This window comes from Cygnus olor, chromosome 11 (assembly GCF_009769625.2).
Source record: "Cygnus olor isolate bCygOlo1 chromosome 11, bCygOlo1.pri.v2, whole genome shotgun sequence".
Lineage (NCBI taxonomy): Eukaryota > Metazoa > Chordata > Aves > Anseriformes > Anatidae > Cygnus > Cygnus olor.
The window spans coordinates 3,722,034-3,743,887 of NC_049179.1; the positions used below are offsets into that span (position 1 = coordinate 3,722,034).

General features: G+C 37.5%; 1 protein-coding gene across 16 annotated transcripts in view; it reads left to right on the top strand.

Moving 5' to 3' along the window:
* Positions 1-21,854, top strand: part of TCF12 (transcription factor 12) — a 162,701-nt gene that overhangs the window by 74,195 nt on the left and 66,652 nt on the right. For 15 of the 16 annotated variants that reach the window (XM_040570446.1, XM_040570443.1, XM_040570444.1 and 12 more), the window contains one exon: positions 18,953-19,017. In XM_040570446.1, the coding sequence (XP_040426380.1) occupies positions 18,953-19,017 (65 nt within the window). Of the gene's footprint in view, positions 1-3,890; positions 3,910-18,952; positions 19,018-21,854 lie in introns of those variants that run through there. The other variant, XM_040570454.1, reaches the window with a different exon arrangement.

Below are 21,854 nucleotides of genomic sequence, written 5' to 3' on the forward strand. Positions count from 1 at the left end.
TACTGTTTGTGTTTATTATTTTCTATAAGAAGGATAGTTATTCCAAAAAAAAAAAAAGTTCATTACCAAGAACAGCCTTCAAATAGGGAACGTCTCTGATTAGCATAGGTACCATATTTATTGTAATGTAAAAATCCTTCTTTTTGTTGAGAATATAAAAGGTATCAACTCTTTTTAAGAACCAGCTCAGTATATATTATAATAAAACATTAAAAAAATGATCCTTGTACTTTTTACTTTTTTTTTATATTAGTCTCAGTGTAATTTCAACTCTTCTTTGCAATGAGACTTTAACTGATGGAGGATGCTTTCTTAGTCCTTTTCCGGAATGTTTCTTTCTCATTAAAAGTTTTTGCTTTTATTAGCTTTTTAATTTTTTTTAAGCTTTTTTTATTATCTGCTACTTCGGTTAGTGACAGCTCTTGAGTATGTGTCATTTGTGTCACACTGAAGAAATTGTATTGGTATGAAAATTGTATGTAATACCTGAAAGTGCAGTGTGATGAGTAATAGAAATACTTATTTTGAAATCAAAGCCCGTTATGCCTGCCCAAGATTTAATACTCTTATTTTGTTTTTGTAATGAATTTAGCTGTGGGGCTCGAATGGAAATCAGACAGATTGATACTAACAGCTGACTGTAAGGTATGCAGTTAAGTAAAACAGAAAATGAGTAGTTTCTGTTGACCATGGATGAAGTTGAGTAATGTTGGTATAGATGATAAGGTAAAAGGGACCAGTGAAGTAGTAGCTCGTATCTAAACTTAAAAGCGTTAGTTTTAACTGGGTTTGTATGTTTCTGTAGTAGTTAAAGAACATTCTTAGTAATGTTACAGATTTTCTTTGGATGTGAATATTTAAGATTTGAATTCACTGAGGGAAATGTATATGTAATTGTAGCTATGGTTTTGTTTTGTCATTTTAATTGTTGTATGTATTTTGTAAAGCTTTTTTTAAATACCCAGCAAATGATAATCTTTTACTTATAATGGTAATATATATGTTGACCTTGTCTTATTAACCCGTTTGTAGTCACAAAATTGTAAAATTCTTTGTCTTAGCTATCGACTGTCATAAGCTAGTTCTGGCACATTTCTACCTCTATTATAAATACTAATTTTGCTGTATTTCTGGTGTTGTAAGTGAATGCTTCTTACAGAAAGCTGTTTCGTGTTAACTGTGTAGCCAGTTACCATTATGCTCCCATGATGAAATTTTGGTAACTGTTTTACTCATTAACTTGTGTCTCTGTTTTCCAAACACAGTGCTGCTGCTTCTCTAGTTTTACTGAGTGAATAAATCAAAGCAGCATCTTAAAAATAGTTTTTATTAATTTATATATGATACACTTGTGAGTTATATATCATGTTTTGCTCAGTTTTGTTTCTCTATATTTTAGGGATAAGAATCATAGTATAAGCACATCTTCACAGGAGCCCTTTGCTCTAGGAAATGTCTCAGGAACTGTGTGTTGTTTTGTTTACAGATTAAAATTCCAATCCAGCTCCCTCATTTATTTGAATAAACTAGTTAAAATCCTTTTTTGTTTTCTTGATGTCCTTACAGTCTATGCTATAATTTGTATATCCTGAATATTTGGATTCCTGGTACTTGTGCCATGCATTTCTTTTAAATTGTTTTCAGAAGTTCACTTAAATTCTTCTCCGGTGCATTTCATGCCTTTTTTTTTTTTCGTAGAAATCCTCTTACTAGCAAGTACTAGTACCTTTTGCTATCTTATAGAACTCTTTCTTTAGAAGTTTCTCTTACAAATCTTATCTTTTATGCTCTAGTTTCCGTGTGTTGAGCTGAGCCATCACCTTGTCTTAACTTTTTTAGGTATAATATCACAAGCAAAAGTAAAACCTCACTCCTTTCCCACCTTAGTAAGTGAGAAAAGAGGCTCAGTTTTGTCTAATGACCACAGGAGGTTTAATATCTGGGTGTACCTATGACTGCTGACACAGAAGCAATAAAGCACAGGGATTTACAGTTTGCATGTGCTTCCTTGGGTTTGCTCAGGTAGTGTTTCACACAGGGAAAACAGGTGAGATGCGCAGACTGGCCTGCACACTTGTGCTAACTGTCCCCTTGTTCTCCCTAGTGCTTAATGTTGACAGGTAACTTCAAGCTTTCTCAAGCGTGGTGTGTTTTTTTTCATTTTGGATGAGATTTTGTCAAATTTCTCCTAGTCCTTTCTGTTGTGAATGTCTCCAGCTGTTAGGTTTCTGTCTTTGAAAAGGCAATGTCAAGTCTTGTAGCACAGACATCAGCTTGCCCTCATGTTGCATATGAAGTGTGACTAATATTAGTACTTAATTCATTAGATTGCGTTTTTGATTTTTTTTTCCCCACTGGCTTTGAAAATAAAAAGCTGAATTTAGTCTAAAACTTACTGTACTAAATAATATATTCTGGTCTTAACAGTGTGTGTTCCCCCAGCTACACCAGTAATTAGCATTCTGTAAGTGCCCAGAATAGAACTGGGCATCAGGACCCTAATTTAATGATTTATTGATTAATGGGCTTTGTATTCTGGTGAGAGGGAACACTTCCTGAACTGCTCTTGGTCAACATATATTCTGCAAAAGGAGGTGAATATTTCTTTGATGTTACTCGTGTTTGTTCTTTAACCCTTGTGTGTTCTGCTGTCCAACAGCAGTGAGTCTGAATCTGCCTTTTTGTCACGTGCAGTTTTTGGGCTACAGGACTCAGTTATTTCTCCAAGTAGTTCCCAGCAGTTTATGCCTGAAAGCATAAAAGTTGATGTGGTTTGCACATCAAACTTGCATGATTTAAATGTATAATTCAGAGTCTCTGCTGTTTATATACTCAACTTAATAAAAACAAGGCTAAGCTCTTGGCTTTGATATCCCATGGCTGAGTCCGAACTACCTCGGTGCTTGCAGAATTCTACACCTGAAAACAGCACATTAATAGTTCAATTTTTTTACATTTCAGTTGTAACTCATTGGACTTCTAGCCCCAAAGCAAAATGTAATGGCAAGAGGTGATGCACTCTATCACATCTGTTTCCTGAGTATCTTTTTAACAGTGACAGTATGTAATGTTACAGTGTGATAAACTCTGGCCAAAATCCCTCCATATCCTTTTCTCGGTAATGTGTATTATGCGCTCGTAAGTCATCAGGAATACAGATGCAAATGAACATTTGTAATTTGCAAACTTTCCCAAAATCTAGTCAAAAACAGTGCTTGGATTCAAGTCTAAATATGGCCTGAACATGTCAAATTGCGTAATTCTCTGTACTTGCTTTAAACCTCATCTGTGATGCTTGCTTCAAAAAGAAATGAAACCCTTTCTTTCATTAGGCATATTGGAAATCATGTAGATTTTCTTTATAGCTTTAACTTCAATTTTTTCATTAATGGGGGTTCTGCTCGTTGCAGAATTTTATCTAACACATCGCCAAATGCAGAAGCACATTCTTCCATTGATTTTCCTCCTGCTATGTCCTTTTTCTCGGCTCGCCTCCTATTGTTTAACAGTTGCTGTGCGGAAGGCGTGAGCATTATACACAGTTTATTTCAGCGAGAGGAGCAATGTTGCCATTGATCTTGGTCTGAAGCAGAAGTTCTCAGCTCCAGGTTGCCTCCTCCTCACCCGCCCTGCTCGGGCTGCAGCAGGAAGGCAGCCGCAGCTCTCCCAGCGCTCTATTAATATGCGCGACGTGGCAGGTTCCAGGGAAGGTTATTAGAATGCTGGTTCGTATCCTCCAGTGAATGAAATGATGTGTGATTATGAAGTCATCAGGCATGGACCAGTAAGGCTCGAGAGAGCCCCCCCAGGTCCTCGGGGTGCCATTGATTGGTGACCATGTGTTTGTGCCCGATAGACTGTGAAATGGTGTGTTGCTCCACGGCTGTGCTGCACCTGCGCCCCACCGAGGTGATTGATTGGTTTGGTCATGTGGAATGTTCCCATCTGGTCTGCAGTAATGTGGTTTTTTGTTGGCTTTTTTTTTTCTTCCTTCCTCTTCTCTCCTATTTCCCCTTCATCCGCAAATAGCGAGTGCTGGCTGGATAGTTAGAGCAGGCAGTCGCAAAAGGCAGCCGAACCTTTGCCTTCAGAACAAAGTGGAGTTGCTGCAAGTCCTCGCGTTCTTTTCATTTCTGGTAAAAGACCAGATAGTCTGTGTTGTGCTTGGGGGGGGGGAAGGGGGGAACACAAAACCACCCGAAAAAAAAAATAGAAAAAAAAAAATGAGGGCGAACCAGCCCCCCAAACCTGTGTATTACTCTGCAGAATTCTTATTGCTTTACAAAAGCACTTTGCTATTGTAATTAGATTATCAAAGTAGCAGTGCATGTGGAAGATCTTATTTAACCTCAGAAAAGTAGTAGTTTATTTATTGAAAACTACTGATGTTGCACTTTAAATGCCAAGAAATTATTTTAGTTCCTTTAAAAAAAATTCTATAGTTACATTGGGCGGTCTTGTTTGATATTTCTTAATCTCACTCCTTTTTCATAATTGATCTATTCATTCCACTTAATGACTAATTACATATCAGAGCACATCATCAGCAGCATTCATCATTGTAGAATGTAATAATCAATGACATTTCAACAAAGGAAAAAATAAATATGCAAATAAGGACTCATTAACATTTGCATGAGCTGTTTGAATAATCACGTTGCTGACAAGGCTGTAATTAACAGAAATTGATGCTGAGTTCAGTATTTGATAGTGTGTTTTCTCAGCGTTTTATTGTTGTCACTGCGGGGGCTGGAATGAAGTTCTGCTCTACTTGTACCTTGACTTAGGCTTGATGTGATGGGTTGTGCCAGGTAGCAGAGGCTTCTGGGAGTCCTTAATTCATCTGTGACCTATGCTTAATGCATAGAAAGATATTTTAGTTAAATTACTGTATTGTTAATGAAGGATTGTTAAATTTGTAGTAATTATACAACAGCTGAAGGAAAACCTTTTCTCCAAAGTCAGGAATAAAAATGATTCAAATTTTTTTTTAAATTGAGAATCTTTACGTGAGTCAGGCACTTTGAAACTATAGGATTTCTGAAGTGCACTGAATATGAGGTATCGAGGTGGGGTTTTCATTTATTTGTTAATCTGGTTCAGTGTATCAGTGTCAGGAGCCTTGAGCTTCATTGTAATTGAAAATCACTTGCTAAGGAAAATGTGTAATTATGAAATGTACAGTCTCTCTCCCTCCCCCCTTTTACTACTGCAACTTTACCCCCCCACACTCCACCCTTCCCTCTTCTTCCTGAAGCTTCCTCTTTTTGTCATGGATATCAACTGAAATGCACAAAACACAATAAAGCTGTTTATGTCAGTTTTTTTGGACGACTGTAAGTGCTGATTATAACAAGTTTAAGGAATTTCCTTTGTTGAGTGTGTACCCATGCCATATGGCTCAACATGGAACATTAACTTGACAGGGATAATGGATTGTGGTATATGGAGACAATTTTGCCTGCAGCTTCACTATAACTCATTCCGGTTGGGGATCACAAGTTTATAATATAGGATGCAGCAAACATCCAGATGGATTTACTTTACATAAAAGAGTTGCATTTCTTTTTATTTCCTGCCTGTAATAGGGGGAGGAAAAAAAAAGAATAAAAAGTAGTAAACAAAGAACGTGTCTTATTCAGGCAAGTAAAATCTCAGTCAAACTGCATATACGCAGGTGAACTGTTTTGGATATACTAAAACATAGGTGGAGTTGTTCCATGTGCACACATGCATACATGATTGTTCAAATAATACCTAAACTGGTTTCACTTTTCAAAATATTTTAGTGTATCTCCAGTTCTAGAAATACATAAGGCTCGAAGATAATGTGAAAAAAGCTCTTTGAAACAGTTCTGTTATTTTACTGAATAATGATGGCTTTTTTTATCATAAGCAAAATGAATGCTTCTCTAATTAACATTCTGCTACTTTGGTGATGCTCTGATGATACCCTGTTTTCTTTTAGAAGGGAAAAAAAAATGAAGTCTTTTGTGATATAAGCAAGTAAAATGCTGTTAAAATAGTTTAATTTGTTTATATCAGTAATTATCTGATACAGTGGGAATTGTACTAGTTTTTATTTATGCTTCATAACATTTGCACAAGTCTGATGTTTTGTACTTGAATGATCTGTGTGCCTAAGTTTTTTCTCTGAATTTTACAAATACTTTACCATCTATGAGACTTGAAGCATGCATAATCCCGTTAAGCACGTATGTAGCTGTATGAAGGATCAGGGCCATAAATCCACATTTAGGATTTCAGATAGAGCTACAAAGGGTGGCTTCGTGTTCCTGTGTGCTTGTGATTGAGTTATACTCCAAATAATATCAGGTGGTTTGCTGCCTGAAAAGCAGGCATCTTTTGAATATCTGTTTGGGAGAGTCATTTAAAACGCCTGTCTGGAAATCTTCTATAGTTGACCTTCCTTATCCAAAATAGCTGTGTTTGTTGTTTTTTTTTTTCCTTTGAACTGCTATCACATGTGTATGAATTTGTTAATTATTTAATTAGCTTTTGAGGTAAGTACCTAAGCACATGGAGAGGATGTGGTTCCTGACTTGGGAAGAGGGATACTGGCTTTGTTTATAGATACTGTGTGTCTGTCCAGTCTACATGCCCCACTGCCGACTTCACAGGTTGGCATCCCAGTTTAATGTCTCTAATCATCATCCAGAGTTTCAGCAGGTAAACAGCCAGGAAGTAGTTCATTTTGAGGAGGGAGGAATAAAAAGGATCGTTGACTATAGACCTTTTAAAATCTGAGTTAGCTTAAGATACAGGGTTTCTTTTAGTTTTTCATGCTGCACATCATACTGCATAAAGCTCTGGGTTCATTCATCTTCCTCCTGCATAACAGGCTCAGTGTGTGGTAATCACAGCCAGGTGGGAATTTTCTATGAACTTAAAGAAATTATTGGTTGTATTCTTATTATGAAGTCTCTCATTTGCCACTGCAGTTGTGGATGGACAATCCCAGGAAAACACAGGATAGGCTTTCAATGTTTAAAAAAATCAACACCGCTACCTTCGTCCATATTGGAATTAGGAGAAGCACAGCATCATATCTAGTATGCCAGTTGGCTATTGGATCCCTCTAATTTATGGGTCACTGTTCGGAAACAATAGGATAGGGAAATATGTACCAGTGTTGCTGTAAATTTGAAGAATTAAAACCTGGAGATGAGGAAATTCTTTCCAGGACCAGTAAAGGAAGTTGACTGTTTCTACCAGCTTCTGGACTTCTCATCTCCTTGTTGGCTTCACAAGGAAAGTAAGAGTCAAAGCCTCACCCAACGCTTAATAAAACTGAAACATTAAAGACAGTCTTTATGTTCTGTATTGGTATTTGCTGACCCACCAAGGAATTTCTACAGGACTGTATTTACAAAATAGCATGGTTGTTCTACCTAGGTTACAGTAATGACTACCTGCATCATAGGTTACACTCCAGTTAGTAGGATTTACAGTTAGTAGTTACACTGGTAGTAATATTCTGGGAATCTGCAAGTACTGCATTGGCAATGAGAAAACTGTGTGTGGGGGGGGTTTTGATTTATCTTCTGGAAAAGCTCCAAAAGCAGGCATCGCTTTTCTGATGGTTGTGACCTGTGGTGGCCTGTAGGGAGCACACTGATGATCCAGTCCTGTTAATGCTTTAGTGTAAGGGTGTTGCAGAAGTCCAGCAGGCCTTCAGTAGAAGGGCCATCTACAGAAACGTACCGAGTAGAGCTCGGATGTGCCTGCCCCTGGGCTCTGAAAGGAAGCCACTGTAACGCTGATCCTGAGGGGCCTGCTCAGCCTCAAGCTGCAGTCAGAGGTTTGGGTGTAAAGAGCGCTGAGGCTTTCTTTTTTTGGTTTGCTGATACAATTCATTAATGAGTGTTGCTACAGTCCGTCTATCATTTAATAGCTCTCACTATTGTTATGTATTTTTGCAGAACATGGTTGGGGGGGAGTCTTTTCCTCTTGAGAGGAGGAAATGCCTCTAGCTTACAGCTCCCATTGGTTTATTTATGTAACAATGGCGATGCTTTCCCTGGGACCCTGCGTCTGTTGTAGTGCCTGTGACGTGCTCCTGCCCCACATGGGGATGGCCATCTGGGAGGCAGGCATAGCACTGCATGGGCTGAGGAAGCCCCCATGCCCGCTCTTTCCTTTCTTTGGAAAGTTCTCTTCACCATATTTCAACATTACAGGTGGAAATTTTGTCCCCTTTCTTGTTCTTGAATACACATGCCGCCATGGTGTGACCAGGACTCTGTTTCCTTGCTTGAGGAGGGTACATTATTACTGTGTTTTATGGCAAAAATGGAAATGGATTTTGGTCTGTAAGTTTTTAAAGCCATTAGTTTCTGTCTTAAATAAAATAGCACTTCCCTTAAGTTGTAAAATGGTTATTATTGATATGTTACATTGAATTTTTTTAGAAGTACCTTGAGTAGACTTAATGAGATGACACATCCTATTTTCCTGCCAGATTTCTCTCTAATCAGTCAGCAGTCCACCAATATTCTCAGAAGTGGATAGTTTAAATGATATGAGCTGTCCCTGCTGAATTTAGTTCATTCATATATTTGTAAGTACGTAAGTGCTTAATTGCTTTACTGAATTGGTGCCTAAAAATACTTGTAATAAATATGGAGAATTGTTTAGCTCCTGTTTTCAACATGGTTTTTAGAATCAAACAACTGTGATTGAGTCAAGGTTTGTGCTACATGGTGTGAAAAGATGAGTCACAATGTACTTAAGCTAAATCTACAGCAGATGAAGAGCTGTATGATGTGGAGTAGGATTAGATTTTTAGCTAATAGGAGTCTTCTCCAAAGAAGCAGACTGTCTCCTCATGGTATCCTTCATTCTGAAGATGTGTGTGCACTTCAGAGCTCCTGTAGGGGAAAGCAGCAGGACTGAAGGCTGAGTTCTGTTCCCAGTTGCTGAACTGCCAGGTGACTTGTTCCATTTACCAGATTTAGAATGGTCCCCTCAATATTTTTATTCAGCATTTCACTTGAAACAAGTGAATTTGAATTGCAGTAGTGGGAATTTTGTCATTCTTAGGCTAAAAATTCCTTCATTACTTTAGGGGCAACAGTGCCTGTTACCCAAGTTTTTGATTCTGGTTATATACTTTGTTCAGTAATTTGGAAAACTTCACATTAGTATCACTACTCACAGAACTGAATAACTCGTCATTTCGAGACAGAATACCAGCAGGGTTTGAAATGTTTGAGTTTGGCAAGAAAGGCCTTGTCTGTAAAACAATGAAATTGCGTTGGGGAAATACGGTGCCTCTGTTCACTAGAGGCGGGTTGAGGTACACTGTGAGCTGTTGTGAGCTGCAGCTGCGTTTACCGTCAAACACAAAGTTGGTGCCGATGAGTGTTTTGTTTTTAGTGTCATGGAAACTGTGAGCTAAAGAATGGCTATTCTATTCATCTGGGAAAATAGCAGTTCGCTGCATAAAACATCAGTTGCTTCCAAAGCAGTTCTTAAAATAGACTTTGTGAATATAACCCTAAAAGTAAAAGTGCAACCATTTAAATGACCTCAGTACTACTTTGGTTTTGTATTAGAATACACATGTGAATTAAATTAATGTAGAAGTAGTGAGAGTTTTAAAATATAGTTGTAGCATGGAATGCCTCTCAGTCTGTTTTACTGTGCAATTTTTAATCTAAAAATGGGGAGGCCTACATATATCAGTAACAGTTGTAGTCCTGTCTGTTGCCTTTCTTTTTCAGATGGCTTGCTCTGAGCAGAATAGTTTAGGTCATTATTCAGTGTCATTTGCTGTTCCACACAGCATAGCAGAAATGACCAAACTTGCTGCAGAGAATGGATATTCGAGAGCTCTCAAGGCAGAAAAGGAACATGGAGCTGCAAGTTGGTATGGTTTAATACACAAGTCTGGTTTAATCCACGACTGCGTTTGCAGAGTCAGTATGAGTAAGTTATATGGTGTAATGAAGTAAGGGAATTAATTCAGTTCAATTGGAAATCTTAAAATTCGCTTGGTTTTCTTACATTGTATTGTTGAGGAAAAATTAAGTACGGGATTTGAGGTAAAGAGAAAATAATACAGGAACAGAAGTATAAAGTCATTGTCGGGGCAGGGCGGAGCTGAGAAAAGGAATTGGAGGAGCAGAAGAAATTTGACTTGAGTGAAAGGAAATTGGAAGGATTTGCCCGTTGCAGGATTTCAGAATCAAGGGTTACGGGGTGGATGAGATCACTTACAAAACGGATACGTCATTGCAAGGCCCATTTCAATGTCTAGTGAAGCCAGTGGGAATCCTTCATGCTGACTTCTTTGCTTTTTATTGTTTTAAGAGAAGGTGATCACAGCAATCATAAAATCACAGAATCATTCGGATTGAAAGGGGTCTCAGCAGGGCTCCAGATCCTTGTCCTGCTTAAAGCACGGTCAAGTTTGAGGTCAGATCAGGTTCCTCAGGACTTTTTTCAGTCATGCCTTGAAATCCTGTAAGGGTGGACTATGCACAGCACCTCTGAGTTTATAGCAAGTCTGAACTGCTCCTTGTTTTCATTTGTGTGGGTTTTCTTGATCTCCCACCACTGTACCTCAGTGAAGGAGCTGTCTGCCTGTCTTGTAAGCTCCTGGTTAGGTATGGAGGCTGTTGCCATCAGGTCTCTCTGATACCATTCCTTACGCAGGTGAAGCAAGCCCTGCTTAAAGATACCATTACCACATGTTCCTAACCCCAAGTTAACCATTTGAGCTTTCCTGTTCAATGCCTGGGCAGATTCCCCGTGGGATTTGTGAAAGCTAGTATGCTTGTTGAAGGCTTCTGAGGTTTGACAACAGGAAGTGTTAGGGAAATGCTGGAACATGGCAACTTCATGCAGGCACCCTCCTCCCCAAGGTAAATCTAGCGAGAAAACAGGAGGCTGTAGGCCCATGGCTCTGTCCTGTGCGTGTCTTTTTGCACTTGGCTGAATAGAAAGGCACCTTGCTTCCTAAAATGCAGTTCAGAACACTGTATCAGTCTTCAGTTGTTTTAATCTGCCAACCACCTCTGAATTTACAGGAACTCAGTTAAATCATCAAGATAAACAAAACAAACAAACCAAAAAAAACCAACAATGCGCACACGCCCTGACACACAGCCCCGAAATATCACCACTAAATACGAGGACAAGTTTTGAGTCATGCTTAAGTCACTGAGAAATATTTAGTGATGATTCTCTGTTCACAATTGTATTCTAAAGCCTTGTCTGGTGCCTGACTGTTAATCCCTTAATGTATTATTATTTTAAAAGAATAACGTCTTTATTGAGTCATTCTTTTTTATTTTTTTTTGGTAAAAATATTTTAGTGTATCAAGTCAGGTACTTTACAAAAATCTGCTATGTATGAAGTTTTATTCTTTAGTACTTTGAGCAGCACACCATGTTCCTTGGTGTTTTTAAATATGGGACTTGCTTTCACCTTGGCTATGTCTGGATCTGGGATATTATTGTTAACATTTCTTCAGTCACATTCCCATGACTGTTATGATATCTTATGGAAATGTTTTTTTCTTTCTCTATCAAGAGTGCTACTTGTCTCACCTCCCAGAATAAACAGTGAGCACATGTTTTCCTTCAACTGTTTGATACGATTTCAAACAGTCTTTGCTCCTCCTGTTTTAACAGATAATTTGTTTTGTGGTGCCTGAAGAACTTTTCTTGTGAAATAGTAGTACTGGGGGAAGAGTTGGATTTCTTAAGAAAACTGCATGCTATTTTAGCATGGGTGCTTTGTTTGTTGTTGTTTTTCTGCTCTTCTTTGTTGTGCGGTTTTTTGTGTGTGTTTTGTTTTACAATCCAGCAGCTACTGTTAATCTGGAGACCACGATCTAGGAATACCCAATTTATAAACCTCAGTCTCTGTGCTTGGATTGGATTTATTGCTAGTGATGGGTGAAGCATCGATAAGTTGAGCAAGTCGTCCAAATAAGTACTTTCAAAACTTTTGTACAACAGTATGCTACTGTATGTGTTTGCCCCTTGTCATATGGAAGACAGTTATAAATGCTTACTGTATTTGTGCATGTGTTTATGGAGAGAGAATGGGGGGAGAGAAAGACTCTTTGTTGACAAAGCCAATTTGTCAAGTTTAATGAGAATGAATAGATCTTGGATGTGAGAGGAGCTGTAGATACCTCCAGGAGTAACTCTTACGTTAAAAAAAAAAAAAAAGCAATTCGTAGCATGTAGTGTCACCAAAGTCTTTTAATCAAAAACAGGTGTAGCATTCTGTTGTGAAGTGTGGGTTCTCTGTTAATTTCCAATTTAGAAAAAAAAATAATGTTTTTTAAGTCCTTTTCACTTTAGACTTAAGAACCTGCCTGATGTTCAAAGTCACTGATGGAAGCTGAGTAAGTTTTGTCCTTAGATCTGGGACAAATTCCATGCCAGCAGAGAAGGGAGTGCTTTTCAAGTTAGCTGTAGGTGGTAACTTTGTTAGGTGCCTGAAAACTTTAAATCAATTCCTTAGGAATGAGATGAGGAAGATGGCAAAGGGAGAAATACTTCAGTAGACAGCATGCAGATGTTTGGATATTCTAGAATACATGGGGTGGCAGATGAGGTGGGTACAAAACACCTTCCTGTCACTTCTGTGGAACGTATGTGTATTCACACGCATACACCGTTCGGTTATGGTGGTCTGGGTGTCGTATGTTCCCGATTTCCTTCATTTTGAGTAAAATTTTAGCGTAGTAATCGTTAGTGTGTTTCTCCCACTGGATGATATGTCTATGAATAGCATATTTACAGGTTAATAGAGCGGTAACATTATTTAAGATAAGGCTTAGGGTAGGTCTAGTTGTGGAAAATTGAAAGTAGATAATGTTGAAAGCATTTAATGCTATTCAAGAATTATTTGGTTCACAGATAGCACACATGCTCAGGGGAGAAGAAGAAAGCTCTTTCTTCGTTTAAGAGGTTTATACTCCCTCTTTTCCCCCTTGTTTTCAGTTACTCTTGTGTATCTTCTTGCCAGACTTCAGTCCCTTACAGCATTGCAAAGATTTGATTTGTTGTTTAGCACAGTGTCAGCCTCATGAGTGGAGGGATAGGAGTAGTGCTGAGGAAGGAGCCTTCATACATCAGCCACTGATGGGACAAACATTCTCACTTTGACACGAGCATATGAATTACTAGTTCACAGGGTCAGTCCGAATACCATGTGTGATTTAGTCCGCCTTTAGGTCTTGTGTATTTGAAGTACATGTGAGCGTTAATAAATAGTTTTTGTAGCATAAGATCTGTGCAGTGCTTTTCAAACTGACAAAATATTCCATCTTTTCTTAGAAGTACTTACAAATCAATGGGATGAAAGTGTCAAAGGCATGTCTTTGTGCAGCAGGTTCTTTAATGCCACTTCACACACTGACATTATTTCTTTTTAAATTATTGCATTAAAGAAGTTGTGAGAAATCCCTTGGTTTCTGTGCTTAATGTCTCAAGTACCCAGACTTACTACCTGGTCAGTTCCATCAGTACAGTTCTTACAGTGAAAGACATCTGCAACTGCCCTCACAATTGTAAGTATAAAAACTTGTAAACTTTCCTAAGCCTTGGAAAGCACAATGAAAAAAATGCTTTTTTTTTCCAGATGGTCCATTCCAAATGTCTATGAAAGCAGTAATTTAGTTTTTGCTATCTAAAGCGTTGTTCCTGAATTACAGCTGTTATAATGGGAAGTTGACTCCAGGTAACTCCAGCTTCAGATTCTCCGTACTTTGCATCATGGAAGGTATCAAAATATTTGCTCCAAATAAGACAAGATAGTAATAGAACTGCATAATACAAGTATAAAGCTGTTTTACAAAAGAAAATGTATGCCACGGAGAATCACAGGAAACTTCTGGCGGATCTGAGGCTGGGCATGTCAATTTAATAAATCTCATTGCAAATCATAATCTTTCACTTCTTGTGGAGTATTACAGTTGTTCTGTAGGATCATGGTCCTTTAAAATTTCGAGCAAAGAAGGAAGTAAGGGGCCAATCTGTAGTATTTAAAACAAGCTTTGCTTAACGCTATCACCTCCCTTCTGGGAAACTTGGTTTCAGAAGATGTTACAGTGTAAGGAGAAAAAGGGGAAAAAATCTAAAACATATTTTTCCCCTAGTTACAGTCTGATAAGCATGCAATTTTTTTATCCATTGTTCTAAACCATGTAGACCACCAGTCTTATGATTACCTGTATAGACTGCAGTGCTAATCATCACTTTGGCATGGCATTCCTGCTTAAAAATGTTTGTACTTTTCCTCTAATCTGCTACTTTATTATGAGATTTTCCAGTGAAGTGATTTTGTTACATATGAAAGGCTTATTAATCTTAACTCCCAATACAAAGTTTGAAATTTTTCAGGCAATTGATGTTTTGTAGGTTTACTTTATTAAGAGGTAAGACAGTGTGGATGTGTTTGCCAAGAGTTCAAGGATTATTGATTGGGAAGTTGCTTCCAGTCACAAGAAGACTGAGTTAAGATGGAGCGTGTGATGAGATAAAGGCTGGGTTAGGAAAGTGATTACAAGCGGGGACCTGCTAATCACTGACCTCTGCAGGGATCCTGTAGTTTATCACTAATCTCACTAGCACTTGGCATTTTTCTGTGTTGCTGCTTCATTGTTCATAGCCGAGTGAGTAATTTGGCTTGGGATGAACAGGAGGAGGGTGCTGCAAGTCCAGCAGCTGCACTTGTTGGCACTGGCTTGTTAAACATCTTCAGTGTCGCCAGCAGTGTGCTTGGCACACGTGAGCCAATAATACTTGAACAAATTGTTGTGACGAGAATAGGAGGTCATTTGTTGCAAGCACTGTCTTCAAATTGTGTTGCTTTAGATATGTTTTGTTTCTGTAAGCTTTGGTCACAAGCATTGTAAGGAAAAAAAGCTTGAAATCTTTGTGTACGTATATGTAATGTGTACTTTTAAAATATTAGGAAAGAGATTGAAGATGTAATATAGATATTAGAAGTGTGAAATCCTCTAAGGATGAGGAGGCCTGTGGAAAATGAAGAAATAATTCCCCCAGTGCTGGGGGAAATGTCTAGATATGTAGTAGTAATTTTTGGCTGCAAGTGTCATTCTTACCTGTAAGAATGCAGGAAACAAAACTTTAGGAGTGGGGCTGTTTTTGTGTTTTTTTTTTTAAACCAAATTTTAATTTTTTCACCTTACTGAAATAATTCTTGAGTCAGAATCTTATTTAATGCTAAAAAAAATAAAAATAAAATTTAAAAACTGTATCTATTCTGTAAGCAGAAAGGATGGCATTCTATATATTTTTCATACTTTATTTCCATTTTGTGATGAGTTGGGAATAATATTAAGTGTGGAAACTGTATTTAAATATTGTGTTGAACATTTTTCTTACATCATCCATATGCACCTGCCAGTATAGTTCCTGCAATTTCTTGCTTGTTGTGGATCTGAATACAAAAAATGATTTGAATGTGTTAATTCTGTGGGTAACAAAGACACTTAGTTACTGGGCAGGGAGGTGGGAGAAAGTACTGTAAAAATGGATTTCTCTCTGAATCTACCAACACCAATTTGGTAACATTTTAGCCACGTTGGAATCTTTTAAAATTCAAGGTAGTGAATGATAACGATGAAATTCTTTTGGGTGTTTCAAAAGCTGTCCTTTTCTTTATCCTTGCAACCAGGAAGCTGTTGTCAACATAGACCTGAGATGTGCAGGCATGTGTTTGTATGAAATACTTCAGTGCAGAAACAAAAACAGTGTTCCAGATAGGGGGGGATTCTCCGAGGTATTGAGAACGTTCTGTTAGAAAGTGGCTTTGGGACAGGCTGTCTGCTGTGACCAGTTAAGTGTTATCAGCGATGAAATGATTAAGAAGTGTGATTTAAAATGTGTTTCAAAAATCACCGAAAACTTATTCTCTGTACAAGGTGGGTAGACATGCTTCTTGCCTGACAAATGGAGCAGCTGCCAGCTGTGGTCACTGTGGCATTCATTTCATACTTGGATGACAGACGTTGCTTCATTTAAAAAATGTTGGCACTTTACATGCTGCTGAGCAAATACATTCTTTTGAAATACACAGATCTGTAGTCTCTAAAGGGTTAATTCTGTGGGAATGGAAGTAATTTTTTGCAGAGTTATGTTCTGTCATCCTCTCGTAAACCAAGCATTATCTAGAAACAGTGGGTGAATGCCGTTTTACTACTGGCAGGCATTTATAGCACATTCACTTGGAGCAGCCCTCAGCTGAGTTAATGTAGTGCTGTCTGCAGTTGACTGTCACTTTGCATCTTGCTGTTTCAGTTCATTCGGTGTTAAGAGTATTTAGGCTGCACAGCTGTTACACAGATTTATGATGGACTGCAGTTCCTTGTGCAGTATTCAAAAGCTGTATGAAGTTGTGAGCATATCATATTTAAACAAGCAATTGCAGGAGGAAAACAATTATTTACTAAATGTCTATTAATGTTGGAATTGGTACCGAATGTGTCACGGTTTTAAGTTGATGACGTTAGGAGATATGTGTGGTTATAATACTTAGTGGGATTTTCTTGGTTTAGTTTCTTCTAAATCTGTAGTTCCTGGTCTGTAAGCCTGTTAGGTAGCAATTAGATCATGGAAGTTTGGGTTGTTGAAAAAGCAAGAAATTTACTAGAAAAAAATAAAAAGGCAAACTGACACCAAGTTACTGAAAGAGTCAAATGCCTTGTGAGCTGACCTGGGCAGTTTAAGATTTGTATATATAACCAACTCAATTATTTTGAGTTGGTTATACATACAGACAACTCAACAGTGTCTCTATCATTCAAATCTGGATGGAAAGCAAAACTCTGGCATATAGAGCCCACGTGTATGTAACCTGACGACAAGTGAAGCAATGCTGCTTTGTAAGAAAGGCATAGATTTTGCTTCTGCAATGATGGCACAGAACTGCTGCAGGCTGGAGTTGTACCTGAGTGCTTGTACTGGGCATGTGTTTGGGATGCAGTCTTGTACTTGATCCTAGGTTGCTTTCCAAACTAATAATTGAAAAGGTTAGCTGTTGGAGCACAGGTTAAATGTTAACTTGCTCTAGCAGTAATTCTTGATAAATATTTAGGCAGCGCAGCATCTGGGAGCCTTGACATCTCTGGATTATTTCTTAGAACCAAGTTGATCATAGATAGGGATATTACAGTCAGCTTCTTTCTTTATAATGGAGCTACCAAACTTTTAAAGTGGTAAAATTTAAATAACATGATTTTGTGTGTTCTTACCTAGCAATTCCTGTCTTGTTACACAAATGATAATTTAAATCATTTTTTTCTAATCTCTGTAATTGACTCTTGTACAAATACTTGCTTTAAAACCTGCCTGGAATACTGCATACTTCAGTTGAAGTTGTTTATCATGTGATATAAGATTCTCGTTTTCTGGAAAGAAAATGCTGAGTTTGGTTAATATGAACAGCGTGATTCATGCTACTGATATAATTTTGCATGCTAGGTATTTTATTTGCTTGGTGCCCGGTGGTTGTTAGAGGCAAATCGCTTCAGCAGAAAAATGTTCACTTTTTTCTTCCCTTTGTTACAGCAGTAATGCCATTTTTTCGAGCAAGCTATTGTTGACCGGGCTACGTGTAGTTAGCAAGATCAGAGTCTTGCAGAGATGTTGCTCTAAGGGTGCCAAGTTCACTGTAACTCTCCACTTACCCAAGCTGTACTTTTTAAGTGAACAGTAAACATTTTTAAGTAAACAGTAAACTTTAGCATTACCACTTATGAAATGACAGGAATTTTTGGCAGTAAGATAGAAAATCGGGAAAAGAAAATGAGGCCCTGTTCTAGAAGTGCCAATGCACTAGGACAGAGCTATTTATCACTTCAGTGGACGTGTATAAGAAAGGCTGCTTGCTCTTCTTAGGAGGACTGGGCAGCATAGATAGCCATACATATCCAGGAAAAGGGAATTCCTCGTTGGCTAAGATGGCATTCATTTTCAAATCTTTCAAATATTTTGCAGTTTTGAATAGATAGGTAGCATGGTTTATTAAATGCTTACCTTTGGGTAAGACTCGGGGGGGGGGGGGGGCTGGTTCTTAGGTTCAGTGTCATGATTGAGGGCGTTATATGCAGTTGGTATTTTCTGTTACATGCATGTTTGATGACTGCCTGATTTCTTGACATGATTGAGTGGAGAGTTTAAAAAAAAAAAAAGTGAAGATTGATAAACTTGTGAGCTCTACTGGAGAGCTTTCACACTGTAGTTTAATATACAGACATTTCAGTTTGGTGGTCGAACCAACAAATGCAGCACTAAGTAGTTTTTCAAAATTGGCAAACATATTACTGATGTTTTATAATCTAGCAACATCTGAGGACAGCTACGAATTTCTTTTACATATGATGAGATTTTTGAGGATTTAAGGGGTATGAGTATTGAGAGCTCAATGATTCAACCATGGTTTAAGTTTAACGTGATTTTCATTCTGAATTTGGTTTTGTTCCTTGTTCTTGTGGCTATGTATTTTTTTTTAAATTTTATTGCTTAGGATATTAATCGCCTAAGATGATACTGGCTATGTGTTAGTTTCATGGAGGAAGGAGAAATGTCTAAAAGTGTTTCAACCTTTGCTCATTGATATTGAAAGTCAAGTTGTATTGAGCCTTTGCCCTTATTATTTCAACATAGTGATGGGGTATCTTAACAACAACAAAAAGATGGCGGTAGTTTGTTCTTACTGATTGGCTATGTAAGAAATGGAATCTGGTATGTAGTCTACTACAGTAGTGCTGTTTGTGATAAGCACAGATCTAGAAGTCTACTCGTATTCATGTAACATAATTTTTGTAAAATTACTATGATACTAGCAGATTTTCTAGAATATACATTTATACTGAATTGCATATATGTATGCACAACCAACTTTAAAAGGATTCTAATTTCAAATGTCTTTCTTTTATAGGAAAAGCCTCAGATAGAGGTCCATTTCCACTGTATGGTAGAGATACGGGGTTACCAGGCTGTCAAGTAAGTATGGTGATGATTGAAAGCAAATGGAATCGTTTAAATTAAAATTCAGATTACCAGACATAAGCAAGAACATGTTCCATGAATTGCAGAATGAATTTTCTGGGTTCTGTGTTGTCAAATTATCTTGTACATATATGCATCCATCTATAGGAGATTGTCTTGCTGTGTGAAAGTAGAACTATTTCTGTATCCATGAGAGTGAAATCCTTTTTTTTTTTTTTCAATAAGAGAGATTTTTGAAAGTGACAGTGTTTTTATCAGCTGTTGCTCTCCTGATTCTTAACACCATAGTGTCAGAACATGGTGATGGTAGAGATAATTCATCTCAAAGAGAAGAATTGGCACTGTGTCTTGTCATGATCAAGTCAGTAATGTACTAATGATATTAATTCAACAAGTCTTTCTTGTTGAAACAAGGAATTGTTTATAGGGTAGATATAAGAATTAGACTTATTTTAATATGAATGCATTTGTAAATCTGAGGAGTTCAGGAGATGCTTCCAAATGTGTTGTCTGATGGAAATGTCTAACAGGAGCCTATCTTTTTTGGTGGCCTCTCTGACAGAGGCTCATCTGTAAGCTCTCTTTGGATACAGGAGTAAGCTGCAAAGACTACCATTTTGCCAGGAGGGACAACAAATCAGTTGCATAAGAGAGACTTGCTGTTTTTTTTTTTAATTTATTTTTAATATTTTTAATTTTATATTATTATTTAATTTTTTTATTTTTTAAATTTTTTTGCTTTTATTTCTTTACCTGTCTTGAGGGGGGGGAATGTCATTAAGTTGACTATTTTTGAATAATTGTTCGTGTTTCATTTTAATTTCAGTTTGTATTACTACTATTAATTATTTTTCTGCATAAAAAGATATTTCTCACCTGTGAATGATAAATCTACTGATACAGTAGAGACTAGACACTTTCATATACACTTCCATTTCCATATCCAAAGAGTAATAGAAAGAGTTCCTATTTCAGTTACATGGACCTGTGGGGAGCAGACAAGAGGAGAGTCAGAAAACCATGCTATTTCCTCTGCTGTCTGCTTCCGAGCAGGATACTTGCTGCAATGCAGTGAGAGAGCAGATTTTGTGCTTGAACCGTGGGAATCATGAGGAAGATGTCACTACTGAGAATTATTTTCAAGCATCTTGGGGAGTGCATCCAGAAGTTGGTGTTCAGAATTAGTAGTTTGAAAATCTCTGTCTTGCCTTCTTTTTTTTTTTTGGTTGTTGTTGGTTTGTTTTGGTTTTAAATTTCACCTGAACAGATTTCTCTGCATCATTAGACTTTGAAGTACGAAATAGTTGAGCTTAGACACATCTACCAGGCTCATTGTCCCAGACTGCCAAGAAAAGGAGAATATAAGTGTATTTTAGACTCCACTGTCGTCATGAATTTAACTGATTTGGGCGCTGTTGGCAATAAAATTATGCAGATAATGTGTTCTTCCTGAATTATTTTGACGTAGTGGAGGATTACAATCAGTTCTGCCTTGACAAGTTAGACCCTTGTCTGGTGGTTTTCCAGCACTTTATGAAGAGATAAGAGGAAGTTTGTCATGGGCTTGGACTAGGAATAAGAACAGAATGTTTTGGAGGGATAGAGCTTACACACTGTCCACCAGGGATCAGTGCTCCTTCTGATTCGTGGTTTCTTGTGTGTTGCTTCCAACTCTTCCCCTTGTCTTTCAGGCAACCACTCTTTCCTTAGCAAGAAGTGGCTTTCCAATATGCAATTCGCATTTTTGCTGCTAGTATAGACCATGTCTTTCTGACTGAAATGACTGGATGGCTTAGTTTTTCATCTTTTTGTTTCTCAGAAAACACAATCACTGAATATAGTTCACTAGGGAGCTGTGTTACTCCTACCGGAGCTGGTGTGCATCTTTTAAGGAAAACTGTTGGGCTTTCAATTTTTAACAATTAAGCTTTCCAATGTAATAACATTTTGTGATTTTGATATGTTTTTTAAATTAAGAAAACTTTCTTCTGACTCTAAGTCATCAACTGATATTTTCAATAACATCATTCTTCTGGAAGATGAAACAGGATTTGAGTTTGCCATTTTGTTTTCAAGTCTCTCCACTGATAGTTTGGGAAGTGTGAATGGGCAGCACCATGTGGTAATGCAGGTCCTGACATAGCTTCCCCTATTAAGGAATGATTATCTTCACAGCCTTTGTAGCTCTGACAAACCAAGACCCCTTTGCAACTGTACAGGTGAGCTTTCAGTATCAAGAAGTCACAAAAAGCGGTGTAGCTCTTTCAGTATGAGTTAAGGACATTACATTATTGCCAATCTAGACAGTGAAATACTGTATGAATGTTATTAGCGTTGTTCAAATAACTCCATGTGTACTATTCTTAAATGTAATATTTTAAACTTGACATTAGTTTGGAAGCAAGCTCATTTCCACATTACTCCTTCATTAAGTTCATGTTCTGTATTGCAAAGCAGGTTTATGTTAACTTTGCATAAAATTCTCTTTTGATTTGTGGTAATGAGCGTAATTTCTGTTGTTTAGTTTCTCACTGAGGAAAGTGCTTTTATATCTCCTAATTGCTTATACCTAGCACCATTTAATATATTTTTTACATGTAGTTATTTCAAAGTCAAAATCTTGCATGTATTTGTTTCTATTAACATCACTTTTATTTCTGTTTAGTACTTTGATATGCTCCCTACTATTTCTGCTCCTGCAGTTTATTCTTAAACATTCTTTGTAGATGGAAAAATATTACTGTAGGTAAACGTCACTTGGTTTTATATTTAGGATCATGGAAATGTAGGTGGAATTAACTTTCGATTAAATTTTAATTCAATTTAAAATT